General features: G+C 53.7%; 1 protein-coding gene across 1 annotated transcript in view; it reads left to right on the top strand.

Annotated features, from left to right (window-relative positions):
- C2CD2 (C2 calcium dependent domain containing 2) overlaps positions 1-17651 on the top strand; it is a 62720-nt gene that overhangs the window by 11222 nt on the left and 33847 nt on the right. Inside the window, exons 3-4 of the mRNA XM_055313373.1 lie at positions 4358-4456; positions 16736-16855. Of these exons, the coding sequence (XP_055169348.1) occupies positions 4358-4456; positions 16736-16855 (219 nt within the window). The remainder of the gene's footprint in view (positions 1-4357; positions 4457-16735; positions 16856-17651) is intronic.

Below are 17651 nucleotides of genomic sequence, written 5' to 3'. Positions count from 1 at the left end.
ACCCAGGATCGAGTCCCACGTCGGGCTCCCTGCCTGGAGCCTGCTTCTCCCTCTGCCTGTGTCTCTGCCTCTCTCTCACTCTGTGTATCTGTGATGAATAAATAAATAAAATCTTAAAAAAAAACTTTTAATTTTTTTCCTGCTTTTAGATACATAGAAAAGTTGCAAAAAGAATTCAGAGTTCCCATCTATTCCTCACCCGGCCTTACATAACCACCTTGCACCATCAGAACCCAGAAGTTAACACTGGCACCATGTTACCGTAATTCCTTGGTGCCGTGATACTGATAACGTGACATGGAGGAAATTACCGCTGGCACAGAGCCCCGAACTGGAGGCCCTACTGGAATTGCAGCCCGTCTACCGCATCCTTTCATTATCCTCGCATTGTCCCAGAATCCCGTCAGGTGCCACATGGCACTGAGCCACGCCTTCTCCCCCCGCCTCGCAAAGTCTGTGAGGGTTCCGCAGTCCCCAAGGGGGTGTTTGTCCCCACCTTGACAACTCCGAGCGAGGGGCCGGGAATCGATGGTTATTATTTTTGCCAAACGTCCCTCAATGTGGTGCTTTCGCGGGCCTGGGATGAGGTTCGCCAAACCCCGGAAGTGATGTGCCCCTATTAAATGTCCTGGATCGTGGGTCTGTGACATCAGGGGACTTAGCGCCGGGGCATTGGCCTTGATCCCTTGGCGTGGGCGGTTCCTGCCTGGGTTTCTTCCCTGCACCATGCGCCTCTTCTTCTGTCATCGCCCCTTTGGTGCTGGGCAGGTAACCTCGGGGAGCCACCCCATCATCGCCCTCTTGGTGCTGAGCCAGGCAAGCTCGGGGAGCCACCCCGTCATCACCCTCTTGGTGCTGAGCAGTTAACCTTGGGGAGCCACCCCATCGTCGCCCCCTTGGTGCTGAGCCAGGCAAGCTCGGGGAGCCACCCCGTCGTCACCCTCTTGGTGCTGGGCAGGTAACCTCGGGGAGCCGCTCCGAGGCTGTTACTCCTCGACCTCCTGCTCCCCGGTTCGGCATCGGCCGCGCGTCTGTGCTGCTCGGTGACGGTTCTCTGCTCCCCCACTTCGTCTCCGTGGACTCCCTGCAGTTCCCCTGCGACAACGAGCGGCCGCCTCTCCTCCACGGAGTCGGTGGCTTGCGTCCGTCCGTGTGGCCTCACGGATCTTTATTTTATCCTCCGGCTTCTAATCCGACGCCGTGGCTGCTGCCTCTGTGTCCCGAACTGCTCTCGTGTTGGCCTCTTGCGTTTTGCCATCGAGACGCACAAACGTATATCGACGTAGCGCTTCCATTCTTCACGATTCACGGCATGTTTGTTCTAGAATCATCTTGTAATTTTTTTTTTTTTGATCTTCCGCTCTCCCAGCCCTGGGTTCAGCCCCTTCTCCAAGCAGCGCCGATGATGCCTCTATTGGAGGAGGGTTTAGAAGCCGAGGCCTGGGCATCGGACGTGCTCATTGCTGCTGGGCTCTCCTGGCTTCTAGACCCCTCGAGTGGGCAGAGCTAGGAAGTGAGTGTGAGTCCGTGGTTCTGTACCGCTCTGTGTGTCTGTGCTGATGCGTCAACTTCCAGTTCGACAGCGGAGCTCGGTGTCAACTCCTTTTCTCGCCTGTGTCTGTCCTCTCCCAGAGGGAGGCGTCTGGCCTTCCTGCCTCTAACAGATTTGCTTATTTGGTCGCTTCTTGTGTACAGATAAGTGGTCTCTGCGTTACTAACCCGCACCCCCGTGAGAGACACACGTTCTGACCAGGTTACGCCTCTGTGCCGTCAGGATGTTGCCCCCCCCCACAGTTTCTTGGGCTAGATCTGTGTTTTCCCACCCCTTTGGGGCGCGGGGGGGATGATGGCATCCATCGGTAATGCGGTTAGCTTCGTTCGTTAGCGTGTGTACTCCGTTGGGGGTTCCTCCCACATCCTGATTTTTTTGTTTTTTTTTTTAATCCTTTTTTTTTTTTTAACCCATGATTTGGGATGCCATGTTTGTCATACGCGAAGTTTCTACGTGCGTTCGGGGGTGCTCTGGACACGCTGTTCTGGTGCACTGGGCCATCGGTGCCGTCACGCACCTGCACCCCACAGTTTGAGCTGCGCAGTTTCTTTTCCTTGTTCTTTTAGAAGATTTTATTTATTTATTCGGAGAGACGCAGAGAGAGAGAGGCAGAGACACAGGCAGAGGGAGAAGCAGGCTCCATGCAGGGAGCCCGATGCGGGACTCGACCCCGGGACTCCGGGATCATGACCTGGGCCAAAGGTAGATGCTCAACCGCTGAGGCCCCCAGGCGTCCCCTGAGCTGCGCAGGTTCTGTGGCGTGTTTTCACCTCGCGTGGGGCCAGTCCTCCTCGCGCTTTCCTGCTTGTTTTCCTGGGGACTCCTGCGTGTCACTTTCTTCCCCGTGAACGAAAAGTCCTGCTCTAGCCCAAGTGGGGTGGCGTCTGCACAGGGCCAGAGTCGTGAGTGGTGTGGGAGCTCGGGGTCGTCTCCCACTGCACACTGGGCTTCCTGCAACCCAAGGATTGGGCCCTTTGGAAGGGAAAGGGAACCCCTGGGTCTTTATTTTAACTCAGTAATTCGTTTCCTTTGTGAGCGTGCCCCTTGACATGACATTTCCCAGCAGAATCTTTTCTGGGTTTCAGTCCAGAAGGTGGCAGAGGTTGGAAGGGTGTGGGCTGCATCCACGGATCCCGGGGCCCCAGGGTGCTGCACCTGTAGCATAGGTGGCCACGACCAGCCCTGCCGGGCTCGGGATGCACTCAGCCTGCCGGCCCGGCCACCCCAGCCCTCACCCGGCCCCAGTCAGGCTCCAGCCGCGGAGAATGTCTGCGGAGCAGCCGGGTGACTTCATCGCTGTTGAGAAGAGGATCTCATTCTCCCCTGATGACTTGTAGGGGGTGAGATCGATGTTGCTAAAGCAGGGCGGGGTTGGAAGCGCCTAAGTGAGAACGTTCTGGGTCTTTAGGTTCACTCGTGGTCATCTGAAGGTCTTAAGAAATAGTCCCAGGATAACTTCACTGCTCGCTCATTTGCGCCGCGCTTGCCAGAAGAACTTTGGTGCCATTTGGTACCATTTTATTCCTCTGCCCTCTATCGCGGCTCGTGGTTGCAAACAGCTCACTCCAGTGGAGAGTCTGACACAGATGACATATGGTGGGAAGTTGTGAGGTTGAGTATATGTTTTTTGACCGCCCAGTCGGAGCTTACAAGACCGTGAGGCACTTCTTACAGCATCAGGAAGGGTTTTATCCCAGGGCTGTGTTGTCGGCGTAAGCGTTTGGCCTCCCACCAGAACTTATTTTTAAAAAGGCTGAGGGGCCCCTGGGTGGCTCAGCGGTTGAGTGTCCGCCTCTGGCTCAGGGCGTGACCCTGGGGTCCTGGGATCGAGTCCTGCATCAGGCTCCCCACAGAGAGCCTGCTTCTCCCTCTGCCTGTGTCTCTGCCTCTCTCTGGGTCTCCATGAATAACTAAAATAAAAAATCTTAGAATAAAAGTAAAAAGGCCAAGGCTTGGTTGACTATCCCAGCTTTAGCCCTGATTTATTCTTTTATCAGACATCAGCCTTGTTGCCTGGTGTTCCTGTTAATTTAATTGCACCTCCCTCATTTGGAGAATTTTGGTTGCAAGAACCGAGATGCACACGGTGGACAAGCCATGGAAGAGTTTACTCGTGGGGTGTGGGTGGGGGCACAGAGCTGAAGGCAGAGCTGAACTGGGAGACTCTGGAGAGAGGGCAGGAGCCCAGCAGCCCCAAAGGTCCAAGAAGCAGGGTATCGGGAACCTGCTCCTTGGGCATGGCCAGCAGGCTGGTTCATTTTTAGCTCAGGAATCTCAAATTCCCGGGAGAGGTGGCTGGCCCCTGGGGGTTCTTGCCCCCTCACCACTTGGGTGGTGGGAGAGGAGAAGGGGTGTCCCCATGTGAGGCGGGGAGAGGTGATTCTCTAAAACCAGAGAGAGCACCAGCTTTTGGCAAAGGAAGCGGAGGACAGAGCCCTCGAACCCTTGGCTAGATAGTGTGCTGGACCTGCAGAGCCACCCAGCACCCTGCTCTTTCCTGAACATGTGAGCATTCAGAACCCCCCTTGCCATCTCCATCGCCCCATCTCTGGCTTTGTCACTGTGCTTCTTGCCCCCCATCCCGCTCTGGTAACTGACGCCAGCGCCGAGCACATTCTACCGCGAGCAGGTCCTCGGGCGCGTGGACTTAGCGATAGCTGCCCACGGCTGCCGTTTAGGAGATTTAACTGGAAGGAGTCAGGTTACCTGTGCCCAGGTTTGCAGAGCTTTGTGGGGAGTATACGACGGTGGAGGAGGGCTGCCCCGTGCTGACCTGCCCTCATCGTGCCTCTCCTTCTGTTCCAGGGCCCGCTGCTCCTGTCTTTCCAGGAGGACCCGCTGCAGCAGCCCCTGGAGCTGGCGGTGCAGCAAGTCTCCAGTGTGGCCAGGTCAGCCCGCGAAAAGGTGAGCTGGAGCATGGTCGCCCGCCACGGAGCTTTCCCTGCCAAGGGAGCAAATTTAGAGCTGGGGTGGTGTGGGAGTGGGGGAGGGAAGTTATTTGGTTTTCAGATTATTGAAAATATGGACACCTTAAGGACCTTAAAAAAAAGAGTGATCTATCAACTGACAAATGGATAAATGAAACATAGTAGCGCTGCACGGTGGACTATTATTTAGCCTTGAAAAAGGAAGGGGGTTCTGGTACCTGCCACATGCACGGGCCTTGGAGACACAGTGTGGAGTGGGAGCAGCTAGTCACAGAAGGCGTGTCTCAAATGGCTTCATTTATGTGGCCTATCCAGGATGGCTGGATCCATAGAGATGGGAAGAAGGTTCGGGGTCGCCGGGCATTGGGGGTGGGTGGTGGAATGCAGAGTGACTGCCCCTGGGTGCAGGGTGACTTTGTGGGGTGATGATAATGGCCTCAAAGTGATGGCGGTGGTGTCGGACAAGTCTGCAAAATATGTTAAAAGCCATTGAATTGGGGGCGCCTGGGTGGCTCGGAGGGTCGGTTAAGCATCCGACTCTTGATTTCGACTCAGGTCATGATCTCAGGGTCCTGGACTCGAGCCCCACGTCGGTCTCCATGCTCAGCGGGGAGTCTGCTGGAGATTCTTTCCCTCTGCCCCTCCCTCTGTTCTCTCTCATTCTCTCTCTCTCTTAGATAAATAAATGAATCTTAAAGGAAAAACCATTTAATTTTACAGTTTATTTTTTTAGAAAGATTTTACTAATTTATTTGAGACAGAGAGAGAGAGAACAAGCAGGGAGGAGGGCCAGAGAGAGGGAGAAGCAGACACCCCACTGAGCAGGGAGCTTGATGTGGGACTGGATCCCAGGACCCTGGGATCATGACCTGAGCCGAAGGCAGATGCTTCACTGACTAGGCCCCCCAGGTGGCCCGAACTGTACAGTTTAAATGGGCAAAATAAATGCTACGTGAATCACATCTCAATAAAATGCTTACATTTTTGTGTATGTATCTGTACATGTGTACGTATGACACCTAGATTTGAGCCATCTGGATACTACGTAGAGTTCTTTTTTTTTTAAATGTTTTTTATTTATTCATGATATATAGAGAGAGACACACAGGAGGAGGGAGAAGCAGGCTCCATGCAGGGAGCCTGACGTGGGACTCGATCCCGGGACTCCAGGATCACACCCTGGGCCAAAGGCAGGCGCCAAACCGCTGCGCCACCCTGGGATTAGAGTTCATTTTATAGTCAGGGGTTGCTCCTGGGCTGAAATGACTTATTAGACTGGTCAAATGCCATAAATAATTCATTTTATTTTATTTTTTATTTATTTATTTTTCCATAAATAATTTAAAAGATTTTTTAAAAATTTTTAAATTTTTTTAAAGATTTTATTTATTTATTCATAGAGACAGAGAGAGAGAGAGAGAGAGAGAGAAAGAGAGAGAGAGAGAGGCAGAGACACAGGCAGAGGGAGAAGCAGGCTCCATGCAGGGAGCCCGACGTGGGACTCAATCCAGGGTCTCCAGGATCACGCCCTGGGCTGCAGGCGGCGCTAAACTGCTGTGCCATTGGGGCTTCCCAAGACTTTTTTTTTTAATGAAAAGTATTGGGGATCCCTGGGTGGCTCAGTGTTTTGGTGCCTGCCTTTGGCCCAGGGTGTGGTCCTAGAGTCCTGGGATCAAGTCCCATGTCGGGCTCCTGGCATGGATGGAGCCTGTTTCTCCCTCTGCCTGTGTCTCTGCCTCTCTCCCTCTCTCTCTCTATCATGAATAAATAAATAAATAAATAAAAAATAAATAAATGAAAAGTATCTGTAAAAAAAAAAACAAAAAACCTAAGAAACTTCCTCTGAAATACCAGGCTTGCCCTTGCTTCTACGTTTTACTGCCAGGTCTCACGCGTGCCGTTGAGCAGACAGTGGGGCACAGCGTGTGGGCCCTGCTGGAGGGGGAGGGATTGTCAGTCCCACAACCCCCGCCCCGGGATTCTGCTCCTGCCCCCACTGGAGGACAGGTTGCGGCTCTGCTTCGTTTGCTTCACTACAGTTCAGGGCTCTGGGTGGACCAGGGCCTCTCTCTTCATCTTCCACTGACGGATAATGGAGTCATCTGCTCTCTCCCACCATAATGCGAAGCTGCAGTGAACTTGCGTGGTGGCCTCCCCTCCCTGACTCTGCAGGTGCGAGCAGGAGAGTCGATCAGGGGTGCACCTGGGGCTGCCAGGTGGCAGGTGTGCCACTTGCTGCGTGACCTCAGGCACGAGCAGGGGAGTCGGTCGGGGGTGCACCCAGGGCTGCCAGGTGGCAGGTATGACCAGGTATTCCAGGATCCGTCACCAGAGCGCTGCTCCCCGGCAGCCTCGGAGGACGCTCCTGTCCCCCCTTGCCAATGCCGGAGGAGTCACCTGCTATATTATCCCTGTGACGAGCGTGGGGAAGTCTTTAGAAGATATTGGGATACGAGAGGAAGCCGACGGCAGCGACGCAGGATGTCGAGACCAGAATGGCCCACGAGGGCTGGAAGGGGCTGGGTCAGAGAGCAGGTGCCCAGTGCTTTTGTGAAACAGGGCGGTGGTGGGGGGTGGGGGTGGGTGGGAGGGTGCTGGGGGCAGCTGGCTGGGGGCCGCGGGCATCCTCTCTGTTACTGGCAGATGGGGACTGAGTCCCTTTGACAGTGCCCCTGGGGAGGAGGCGCGGAGCCCCCAGGGCTGGCCCCGAGGCCTAGAGGGGAAGCTGGGAGGCGGACTTAGCACTTGGCCATTTTTAGAGGCCTTGATGTTTAGTTGCCAGAAAAGCAAGTTTAGAAAGGGGATGGTGAAGCTGTGTTTATTTATCTTTTTAAGATCTTTCTTATATTTTAAAGATTAATTTATTTATTTGAGAGAGAGAGAGAGAGTGCGTGCATGAGTGAGCGAGAGAAAGAGCACGGGGGTGGGGTCGAGGGGCAGAGGGGGGAGAGAGAAAATCTCAAGCAGACTCTGTGCTGAGCGCAGAGCCCCATGTGGGGCTCGAACCCACGACCCTGAGATCCTGACCTGAGCTGAAATCAAGAGCCGGGCGTCCCACCGGCGGAACCACCCAGGTGCCCCTAACTGTGTTTATTTTAAGACCATCGCAGAAATGGTGCATGCTCATTAGAAAGCTAAATGCAGCGTAGCCGCCCGCCCCCCTCGTCCTCCTTCCCCTGCCCGCTGCCCGCAGCGTGTTCTCGGAAGCTGCCTACCTCCTGCAGGTAAGTGGCAATGCACACTCAGGATCTTGTTTCATTTTACGAGTTTCTTCAGAGTGCTTGACTCTTACGTGTTGGGTTTTCTTGGCCAAATGAGGACGCGGGAGCGCGTCATGGCCTTGTCACGGCTGTGGGTTGAGCTGTCCTTGGGGCAAGCCTACGGCCAGTCGGGTGTCATGCCCCGGCCTCCCCGAGTGGGTCCGGGTGGGGGGCCGAGTGCCACGGTGGCCTTCCAGCCCGCAGCCCGCGCACCCCCCCACAGTGGGCGGCCTCCCTGATGGGATCTGCCTGCTGTCGGGCTCCTGGGAACTTGGGCGGAGGTCGCCGCCGAGGCCGTGGGCCCAGCATCTTGGCTGACCACGGCATGGTTGAGGGCGCCGTTCTGGGGAGGCATCGAGCCAGAGTTTCTCCTGCAACGTGTCCCCGGAGGGAGGTTTCTTAACACCTGTGCGTCAGCGGAAGATGGGGACAAGCCACGGCCTCTCCTACGGCTCCAGGCCCTCGTGTTCTCGGACCGCTGCATCGGGCAGGACGCTTCCAGCAACCGAGTCACCCTCCTTCATTTAGGATCTACCCCCCTCCCCAACCTCTACCCCCACATCGGGGTTTCAGGCATCTTGAACCCTCCGTCCACCCCGTCATGCTTTTTCTGTGCTCCGCAGAGTTCTCGAGGAGGGAAGTCGATAATGCCACCCACATGGGGCCTGCAAACCAAGGTCGGAAAGAAATACAGATGCGTGGTTTCCAGGGAGTCACCCTCCCCTTCCTCGGCTCACTCCATACGATCAGCCCGTATCTTTCTCATCTCCCTGATTCAGCCCTGACAAGGGACGTGTGGATGGCACCTGAGCCAGTGACAGGGACACGTCCAGCCTGGACCACGGGCTTGGAGTATGTAATCCCGTCTTTGGCCATCTGGATGGGAGCGAGGGTCCCATTCTCCCTCTGGGACCCCCTGCTTCCCGTGGGGTCGTGAGTCTCTCTGCGGGCCACCAAGGGATAGAGCCGGGCCTGCCCTGTCCCCTGGGTGCCCCGTCCTTGACTTTTTACTGCAGAGCCTGAAGACTCCCATATGCCAAAGCCACGCCTTGGCAGAGATCTGGTTCATCGGCACCTCCTGCCCCCGTGTCCTACATGGGGTATGAGGACTTGTATGGCCGGAAGCAGCATGGGGCGCCTCGCAGAGCCCGTGATGGGTGCCGAGTGCACGCCCTGCCCACGCTTGGCTGGCCGGAGCAGCGTGACTTGTCGTGCTCTGATGCCGACACTGTCGGCTTTCTCTTCCACGCCATAACCGACTCTCTGGACACCCATGGGTGCTCAGTAACTCAATTCCATCCTCTCACTGACCCCCTAGGGTCAGCCAGGCCCCGCAGGCTAAGGGCGCAGCCCCATGCGACTGCCCCCTTCAAATGCCAGTCCCTTGTACTTATGGCCAAGCAGCCGCAGTCAGGGGATCCCCACCCTGCCTCAGCTTTGAGTTTGCTCATGGAACTCAGGAAAACAGTTTACTTCCTATTAATGGCTCGTAATATGGGAAACAACTCAAGAAGAGCCAGAGGGGAGAGAGGCGAGGTGTAGGGGAGGGGCCCTGAGCTGCGGGCACGCCACCCTCCCAGCACCTCCTCGTGCACACCGACCCGGAAGCTCTCTGACCCCATTGTTCAGGGTTTTTTTAGATTTTATTTATTTATTATTTATTTATCTGGGAAGAAACCCAGACGTTTATCCCTGACGGCAAGCCCTGCAGGTGTTGTGGGTCGTGGGTTTTCCCACAGGGCGCCTGTGCTGGCCTTGGGGGGGCATCTCTCCTGGCGGTGACTGGAAGCATCCCCATCACTTGGCTCGCTGCAGGCGGGCGCAGCTGGTGTGGGCGGGAGGCAGGACCCAGGCCGTCCCGGCGGGGCACTCTGCACCGAAGGCATCACCTTTACACTCTCCTCCAGGGGCCCCTCTGCCTTCTCGTCCAGTCTCAACATGCTCTGAATAGATTTATTTCTCCCAGACTGTAATTACCCTCTTACACAAGAGCCAACGAGTTTCTACCTACGTTCTCTTTCCGCCCGTCCTGGGAGAGGTTAGCTCCAGAATGTCTGTCTGACCCAGAAAAGGAAAACCTTTATTTCTACATCGCAAGTGGCCTGCGAGCCAGCGCTTGTCCCGCGGGATGTCACAACGGCTCTTCCGCGGCATGTCCGTGGACTCATCAGAAGCGATTCCGTGGAGGCCGGAGGTCGTACGAGGGCCATGTGGGGACTCACGCGGGATGAACCGGGGTTTGGGAGTCGTGCCGCGACAGGCACCCACCGAGAAAGCCACGCGTGCCTGTCCCTTAGGGAGCGCGGTGTGTCTCTCTGGGCGACACGGTGTTTATTGCGAAGGCTTGCTGCGGAGAACAAGGGTCCCACTTGGCGCTGGAAGCAGTCTTTGGAGACTAGGAGTGATGTTGGCTTTCTTGGGGTGAGGCCAGGTGTCCTGGGAAAAGCATTCATTATCTCTGTCTGCTGTGCCATTCGTAAATAAGTAGAGGCTTCCAATGGTATAATGATCGTCCTTAGGTTACGGGTTTACATAGACGTAATAACCCACCCAGCGCGGAGAAAGGCCCAGCTCGGAGGCCAGGGAGACGCTGGCTGGATCTGGGCTTGTTTGGGCACTTCCGTCTGTCTCTGAGCCGAAGGTTGGGCGTCTGCAGAGGGTGCTTCCCTCCCTGGCCGCCTGGTGGGGACAACGAGGGCCCGCCGGGGACACGGGTCCTGAGGCTGTCAGGTGCGAGCAGCCACGGGCCCTGTCCCTTTCTTGTCGCTGCTGCTCATACTCCTCTGCTGGAACCAGTATCACGCCCATTGTACAGAGGAAGAAACGGAGGTGAACAGAGGCTCGGTCATTGGCCCAGGTGGCTAGAAGCTACCAAGTGGTAGAGGCTAGAGTGGAACCCAGTCGGCCTCCGGAGACAAGCTGACCCCTGTGACACCATCATCAGCACTGCGATGCCTCGTCACATTTCTACCATTGTATCGCCTGTGCTCCCTCCCACCTCCGCCTGACGGTGAAAAACACAATAGGGGAAGAGGACCGAGCACCAGAGACATGAACCCACCTTTGCTTCTGTAGAACCACAGCAACCAACCAAACTCCGATGTGATTGCATGGAATCTCCCCCAGAATCCGCGAACCCCGCCGCTGATACTGGGTGTGCAACGTGTACTGTATCTTTTTTTTTTTTTTCTAACTAAGGCTGGTTAACAGCCTGTGAGTGTCTGGCATCCCCTGTGCTCTGTCCAGACCTCGGGGGTCCCCCCCCCCCCCACGCACTGGTTTGCAGAGGTGGCTTGATTCTGGGTTGTCTGGCAAATAGGAAGTATGGTTGATTTTTTTTTTTTTTTTTGCTTTGCATGACTTGAAATTCCAGGTGTCACATTAGCCTGGTATTTATGCTAAAATGCTAACAGGTTGTGAAATTGTTTTGTCCCTGGTCTTTCCGAAGACAGCTATGGAGATGTCTCATTGGAGGCGCCCTGCCCTCTGAGACCCAGCGTGGATGCCACCGTGGGATGGGAGCCGTGCCTCCCTGGAACTCCACCTGTTTGGGTTGCTGTGCTGAGTTCTGGGGCTGAGTCATCCCCGGGGTGCAGCCTGACTTCGCCTGGAGAAGACAGGGTAGAGGACCCACAGACAAGCTGGAGTTTTGTCTGTGTGTTGGCGTGACAGTGACCCAGCCCCAGACGGGGAGCACTAACAGGGAAACACCCAGTTCCCTCCTGCCTTCATTCCAGAGGGAATGGCATGTGTATGTCTTTTCATACATGGAGTTGATGAAAGAGAATGGCATGTTCACAAACAGATTTTTAAGCCAAGGAGTGTCCTCAGTAATCCACATTCCCTGATAACCATACTCCTGGGAGGGTGATAGTACTGGGAAGCCTTATTGTTCATTTTATTTTTTTATTTTACATTTTTAAAGAAGATTTTATTTATTGATGAGAGAGAGAGAGAAAGACACACGCACACACACACACACAGGCAGAGGGAGAAGCAGGCTCCCTCTGGGGAGCCCGATGCAGGACTCGATCCCAGGACCCCGGGGTCATGACCAGAGCCAAAGGCAGATGCTCAACCGCTGAGCCACCCGGGTGCCCCTTATTGTTCATTTTAAAATGTCCTGGAAAGAGGATGGCTGGGGGGTGTTGCTGGAATGGAACGTCAGAGCCCGTGTGGTCCACGGCAAACCTCTCGATGCGATAAAGTAGAGCATCGACCCACCTTGTTTCCCGTATTTTTCATCTTTCCCTGTGCAAACAGGATTAACTTCATAGATGTTCTGATCATAATTAGGTGTAATGGATTTTACCTTTTAAACTGAGTCTCGGGGCGCCCGAGTGGCTCAGTCGGTTAAGCTTCCGACTCTTGATTCTGGCTCAGGTCATGATCTCAGGGTCATGAGACTGAGCCCCACGTCAGGCTCCGTGCTCATCACGGAGTCTGCTGGAGATTCTCTCTCTCCATCTGCCCCTCCCCCTGCTCATGCCCTCTACACAGACAATAAATACAATCTTAAAAAAACTGAGCCTCTACTCCAGAGTAGACACAATCGTTTACATCAGCTTGGCGCTGTCTGCAAGAATATTTACAGAGGCTGAGTCTAGATAGCAGCGTTGGGAGCTTTGAAGAAGGGGGCTTTACTGCCCTTTCATTTTGGACTTCTTTCTCCAGGATTGTTATAAAGCTTGGTTACGGGGAGAGCGATTCAGTGACATCAGCCCTTTAGATGCATTTTCATGGCTGCGTTCCTAGTTCTTTTGGGGACAGGAGTAATTAAATTATTTCCAGGTCTCTGGAGTGTTCCAAGAGGAGAAGGAGCTGAGGCAGCCATATGAGAAGCTGGCTCGAAAAGGAACGTGGAAATGCAGTGAGATTTCAAGATATTACAGGCCTTTCCCTGGCGACCATTAGCGAAATTCAGGACTCCCTAGGCCTGGCCTTCTTTGCCCCCAGGTCTAAACAAAGGAAAACTGTTTCAAGATAAGACCTATTTGCATAAATATGTGACTATTTGAGCTTTGGTCTTGAAGCTGGAGAAAGCACAGGAAGGTGAATGAGGCCTCCCCCACCCTTCACTGATCTGCCTGCGCAGGTTATGGTGACGGTGACGGGTGCTTGTCTTCGCATTCCCATGATGCTTCCCTCCTGGCCTTCTCTCTTGATCCGAGGGTGTGGGCCAGGTCTCCACCTTAGGGGCCCTCACTCCATGAAGTCCATTCTCCGTAAACGCTGTCTTCTGTAGAGAGGAGGGGGATTTATCTGGAATACGCACAGTTCAGCTTTCTGTTGGCACGATTTTGAAATGGGTTATGTAGCTGCAGACTTGTCTGCTCACTTTGGAAGAAAGTGCATAAAGCAGGTGGGTTCATGGCTGGCTGTCTTCATGGGAGCCCTTTCTTATGCTCCCAGATGCTGGCTTTGTGGGGTCCTGCCCTGGGGCCACACATTCACGTCTGTTCTCAGAGAAGTGCTCAGTCCTACTGCAGATACTAGATCTTGTTTCTGCTTAACTTTAAAAATCCGGCCTCGGTATCAGAGTAGATCAGCAGGGAGCCCGAGCACTGAGGATTGAATAGCCCCTACTTCACCAGCTCAGTGTGATCGGGATGCTCTGAGGAGCTCACTGGAAAACCTCGGAAGGGACCCTCATAAACAGGTGTGTTTTGGAAAGGGGGTGACTCTGGGTCAAGGTCAGGGTCTCTATCCGTTCATCGTACTTAGGCCGATGTCAGCCCCTTGGGAAGGCGGGCCAGCGGAAAGGGTCTGCTGAGCCTTGCATCGGGTGCCTCTGCTGCCCTAGGAGGGGGTCCCCTGTGTGGTGGTGACGGCTCGCCACCATTTACCAGGGTTGAGAGAATTTAATCTCCCTCGTGGATAACACCTTAATGCACTAAAAGAAGATTACTTATTTTTAAAGCCTTTCCATTTTGTTCTTGTCCATTTGGCAGATGAAGCATTATTATTCCCAGGGTGGCCAGGGCGGGGGCCAGCCTGGACGAGGATTGGGCCCCCAGTTGTCATCCCTCCAGTGGGGCTCCCAGCAACAGCCTTGGCAGGGTTTCATTGGGCCGTGCTGTAACGTTAGGGCAGGTGGTAGTTAACCTTTCCTGGAGTGCTGCAGGAGACCAAGGAACAGGTGGTCTGTGTGACAGGCTTTATGTAGGGGGTCGGGACCCCTAGGGCCGGGAAGACCCTCCAGCGGGTCTCGGGGAGAGGACATTGGGACCCATAGATGCTCCGTTTTTACTGTTGCACTTAGACTTTCTCGATGTGACTTGAACGGGAGTTGTGACCTTCGGGAGTCTCGGGTTCTACAAGTTTTAAAGTCTTTTAAGTCAAAATCTGCTTGTTTGTTTATTTGCTCTTAGTCAAGTGCTTAGTCTAACTGCACATTCCAGGGGTGGGGTAGGAGGGAAGCTTTTTGTGGAGCTCGATATAAAGGACAACCAACTCCTCCTTGCTCAAGAACACTGCTGAAGCCGTGGGACTTTTTTTTTTTTTTTTGAAGCCGTGGGATTTTATTGGTAAAAATTAAGTAGCTCAGCAGGGAAGGTTCCGAAGACGAACCAGAACTAAAGGGGTCATCCTCCGCTGCTTCACTCGGGCCTGCGCAGCCAAGCCTTGGACAGCGAACGTTCTCCGTGTCCTGTCGTTTGTGTTTGTAGCTCGTCTGGCACGAAAATATGTTCCTCCAGAAAGGGTTGTTTATGGAGCATTTATTTTTAAAATGAATAGACGACATTTCTTATACAAACATTTTTTTTTTTTGTTCCAACCTTTTGTGAACTCGGGAAAGGCAATAACATGAAGATATGTAAACGCATGCACGTAGCTCAGGCTTCTGCGAGCGCCCTTGCCAGGACGGGTGAGGCCAGCGTGGTGCAGTGTCTGCCGGTGTGCAGAGAAGGCGACACTTTTTCTCCTGTGCCAGTGAGGCATCCCACGGTGGATGCTGGAAACGGACCCTGCCCCCCCCCACCATGCTGGGGGCCCGCAGCATCTGGGTCAGGTCTTCCCGGGGGTGGTGGGTGTGCAGATGGGCCCGGGGTGCAGAGGCTCTGGCCGCGGGGCCGTTGGGGGCGGGGAGGACGGAGTTAGCTGGGGATGAGAAAGAGGAAGGGGGCAGATGTCCTAGCCTGAACTTGGAGGAATGGCAGGCCCGACAAAAGAACTATTTGGATCATCTTTCCACTTGGTCTTTTATTTTAGATTCTGATAAATCCACCAGAGAATTAAAGAATGTTCTTTTCCTACCCAAGTGACAGCCGGCAGTGTTCCCCGGGGGGTCCCTTCTGTCTTAGGCTTCGCCTCATGATGACTTGGCTCTGGCCAGGCACACTGGCCACCTGCTGGCCACCCGCCAGCCCCACACCCTAGTACCCTTCCAGCCTGAGCGCACCTGGCACCTGGCTCATTGTCGTCCCCGGGGGCTTGCTCGGCCTCCTGCCAGGGCAGGGGTGACCCCTCATTCTACAAGATGCTCTCCTACAGACGGATTCTGTGGCAGAAACTTGATATTCCTCTGTTCGGCAACAGCTCTCTCTAAAACGCTTTGTGATTTTTATCGGGAATATGGTCTGGTTTTATTCCTGGTGTAATTACTTGCCTTGGTCGTACAGGTCCTTAAGCGAACTCACTTTATAATGCTATTTTTGTTCAGGCTGTGTAATTTCCTAAATGTTTTAATATTTGATATGTTCTCTGAATTATCCCCACATCTTCGGAAACCGCAGTGGGCTGAAAATTATATAGATGGAAACGACCTATTGTGTCCCGCGTGTATCATTATTTTTTATTTTATTTATTTGTTTGTTTGTTTATTAAAAGATTTTATTTTTTTTTTATACATGAGAGACACAGAGAGGCACAGACACAGGCAGAGGGAGAAGCAGGCTCCACGCAGGGAGCCCGACGTGAGGCTTGATCCCGGGTCTCCAGGATCACACCCTGGGCTGAAGGCGGCGCTAAACCACTGAGCCACCCAGGCTGCCGCTACCGCGTATATTTTTAATTTTTTTTTTTTTTTTGCTTATAAAAATCTATCACTTGTTTTCTTTCTAAGGCTCTTTTTTTTTTTTTAAAGATTTTATTTATTTATTCATGACAGACACATAGAGAGAGGGGCAGAGACACAGGGAGAGGGAGAAGCAGGCTCCATGTGGGGACCCGATGCAGAACTCGATCCCAGGACCCCGGGGTCAAGCCCTGGGCCCAAGGCAGATGCTCAACCACTGAGTCACCCAGGTGTCCCTCTAAAGCTCATTTTTAGAGAGAGGAGATGCTAATGACTCTCACTCCCTACGAAGGTGGACATATCTGGGGAATTTTAAATCCGCTGGTTGGAGGACGCCTGGGTGGCTCAGGGCGTGACCCCGGGGTCCTGGGATCGAGTCCCGCATCGGGCTCCCTGCATGGAGCCTGCTTCTTCCTCTGCCTGGGTCTCTGCCTCTCCTGTGTCTCTCATGAATAAATAAAATAAAAAAAAATAAATCCGCTGGTGGGGAGAACTAGAACCCAGTATCCTGCAAAAACTCTTTATGTGGAAAGAATATAACAGCTAGATTGGGGCAACACAGAGTTTAGCTCTTTTTTTTTTAATTTTTTTTAAAGATTTTATTTATTTATAGAGATGCAGAGAGAGAGAGAGAGGCAGAGACACAGGCAGAGGGAGAAGCAGGCTCCATGCAGAGAGCCCAACGCGGGACTCGATCCCAGGACTCCAGGATCATGCCGTGGGCTGCAGGCGGCGCTAAACCACTGCGCCACCGGGGCTGCCCTAGAGTTTAGCTCTTGAGAAATGCATCAGAGGGAGACAAGCTTTGGAACATTGTTTCCAGAAGATCTGCGGATCTGGGTGTTTATCAAGTTTGGAGCGCTAAAGTCTCGTCCTGGCTAACCGTTAAGGTCCCGATGGTTTTGGGCAGTGAAACAAAGGGGGTAGGCGGCATGAATTCTTTGTTCCTTCTCTCATATCTCGTGCCTCCTCCATCCAGATCGTGTCTTGTCACGTGGTGGGTGAGGCCATTCAGTTCCTGGTCGGCGCGGGGCCCGCGTCCCCTGAAGACACGGGGCGCCAGCTGTATGGCGCGCGGCTCTCCCCATTTCATCTGCAGGTGAGTTTGCGCAGACGGTGCTCGTCAACCTGCAGGGCAAGCCTGGCGTGATCGCCGGCCGGGACTCCCCCTGCTTTCGCGCTTGCTAATGGTTTATTTCATAATTTTCCACCTGTAACCTTCTGTATCATGTTGTATCTGTAGGAGATAAAGTGTGCGTGGTGTGTGGTGTGTTACGTGTTATGTACGTGCACATACTGTGTACGCTTCCACACACACATGCATACACACCCACACCTACGTATATGCATACGACTACATATGGGTGCGCATAGTGAATTCAGAGGTTGCCCATTTACCAAAATCAGGAGATACGGGATTTTTCAAGGTGTTCAAACAGACCAGGGGTGTTGCCGGCAGGCAGAGTAAGGTGCGTGGCATCGGAGGCGAGGACGGGGTTCTGTCTTGGGACCTCGTGCCAGGCCCCAGCAGTCCCCTGCAGCGGGAGACCAGCCTAGGGGCCAGGGGTCGTGTTACTCTTTTTAGTTTTTGGAGAAAGTCAACCTTGGAAGACTCGTACTACGTTTTATAAGCCTAAAAGATGAGTATTACTATCGTATTTTTCATAACACACTTACTATTACGGTAATAAGAGACTCCTACCGGCACACCTTGTTTCACTTCACTTTGGAGATGAGGCTTTTTTTTAAGAGCACGTCTGCGGGTGCCACTCCAGCTGCCTTTGCGTGCTGAGTCTCTGTGTCACATTGCGGTGATCCAGGTGCATATCCTCCTTTTTCCTTATTATATTTGTCACGGTGATCTGTGGTCAGTGATGACGACTTGCTGGAAGCTC

Source organism: Nyctereutes procyonoides, unplaced genomic scaffold (genome assembly GCF_905146905.1).
Source record: "Nyctereutes procyonoides isolate TBG_1078 unplaced genomic scaffold, NYPRO_anot_genome, whole genome shotgun sequence".
Lineage (NCBI taxonomy): Eukaryota > Metazoa > Chordata > Mammalia > Carnivora > Canidae > Nyctereutes > Nyctereutes procyonoides.
The sequence above is the reverse complement of the archived record's forward strand: the minus strand, read 5'-3'. Positions and strand labels throughout refer to the sequence as shown.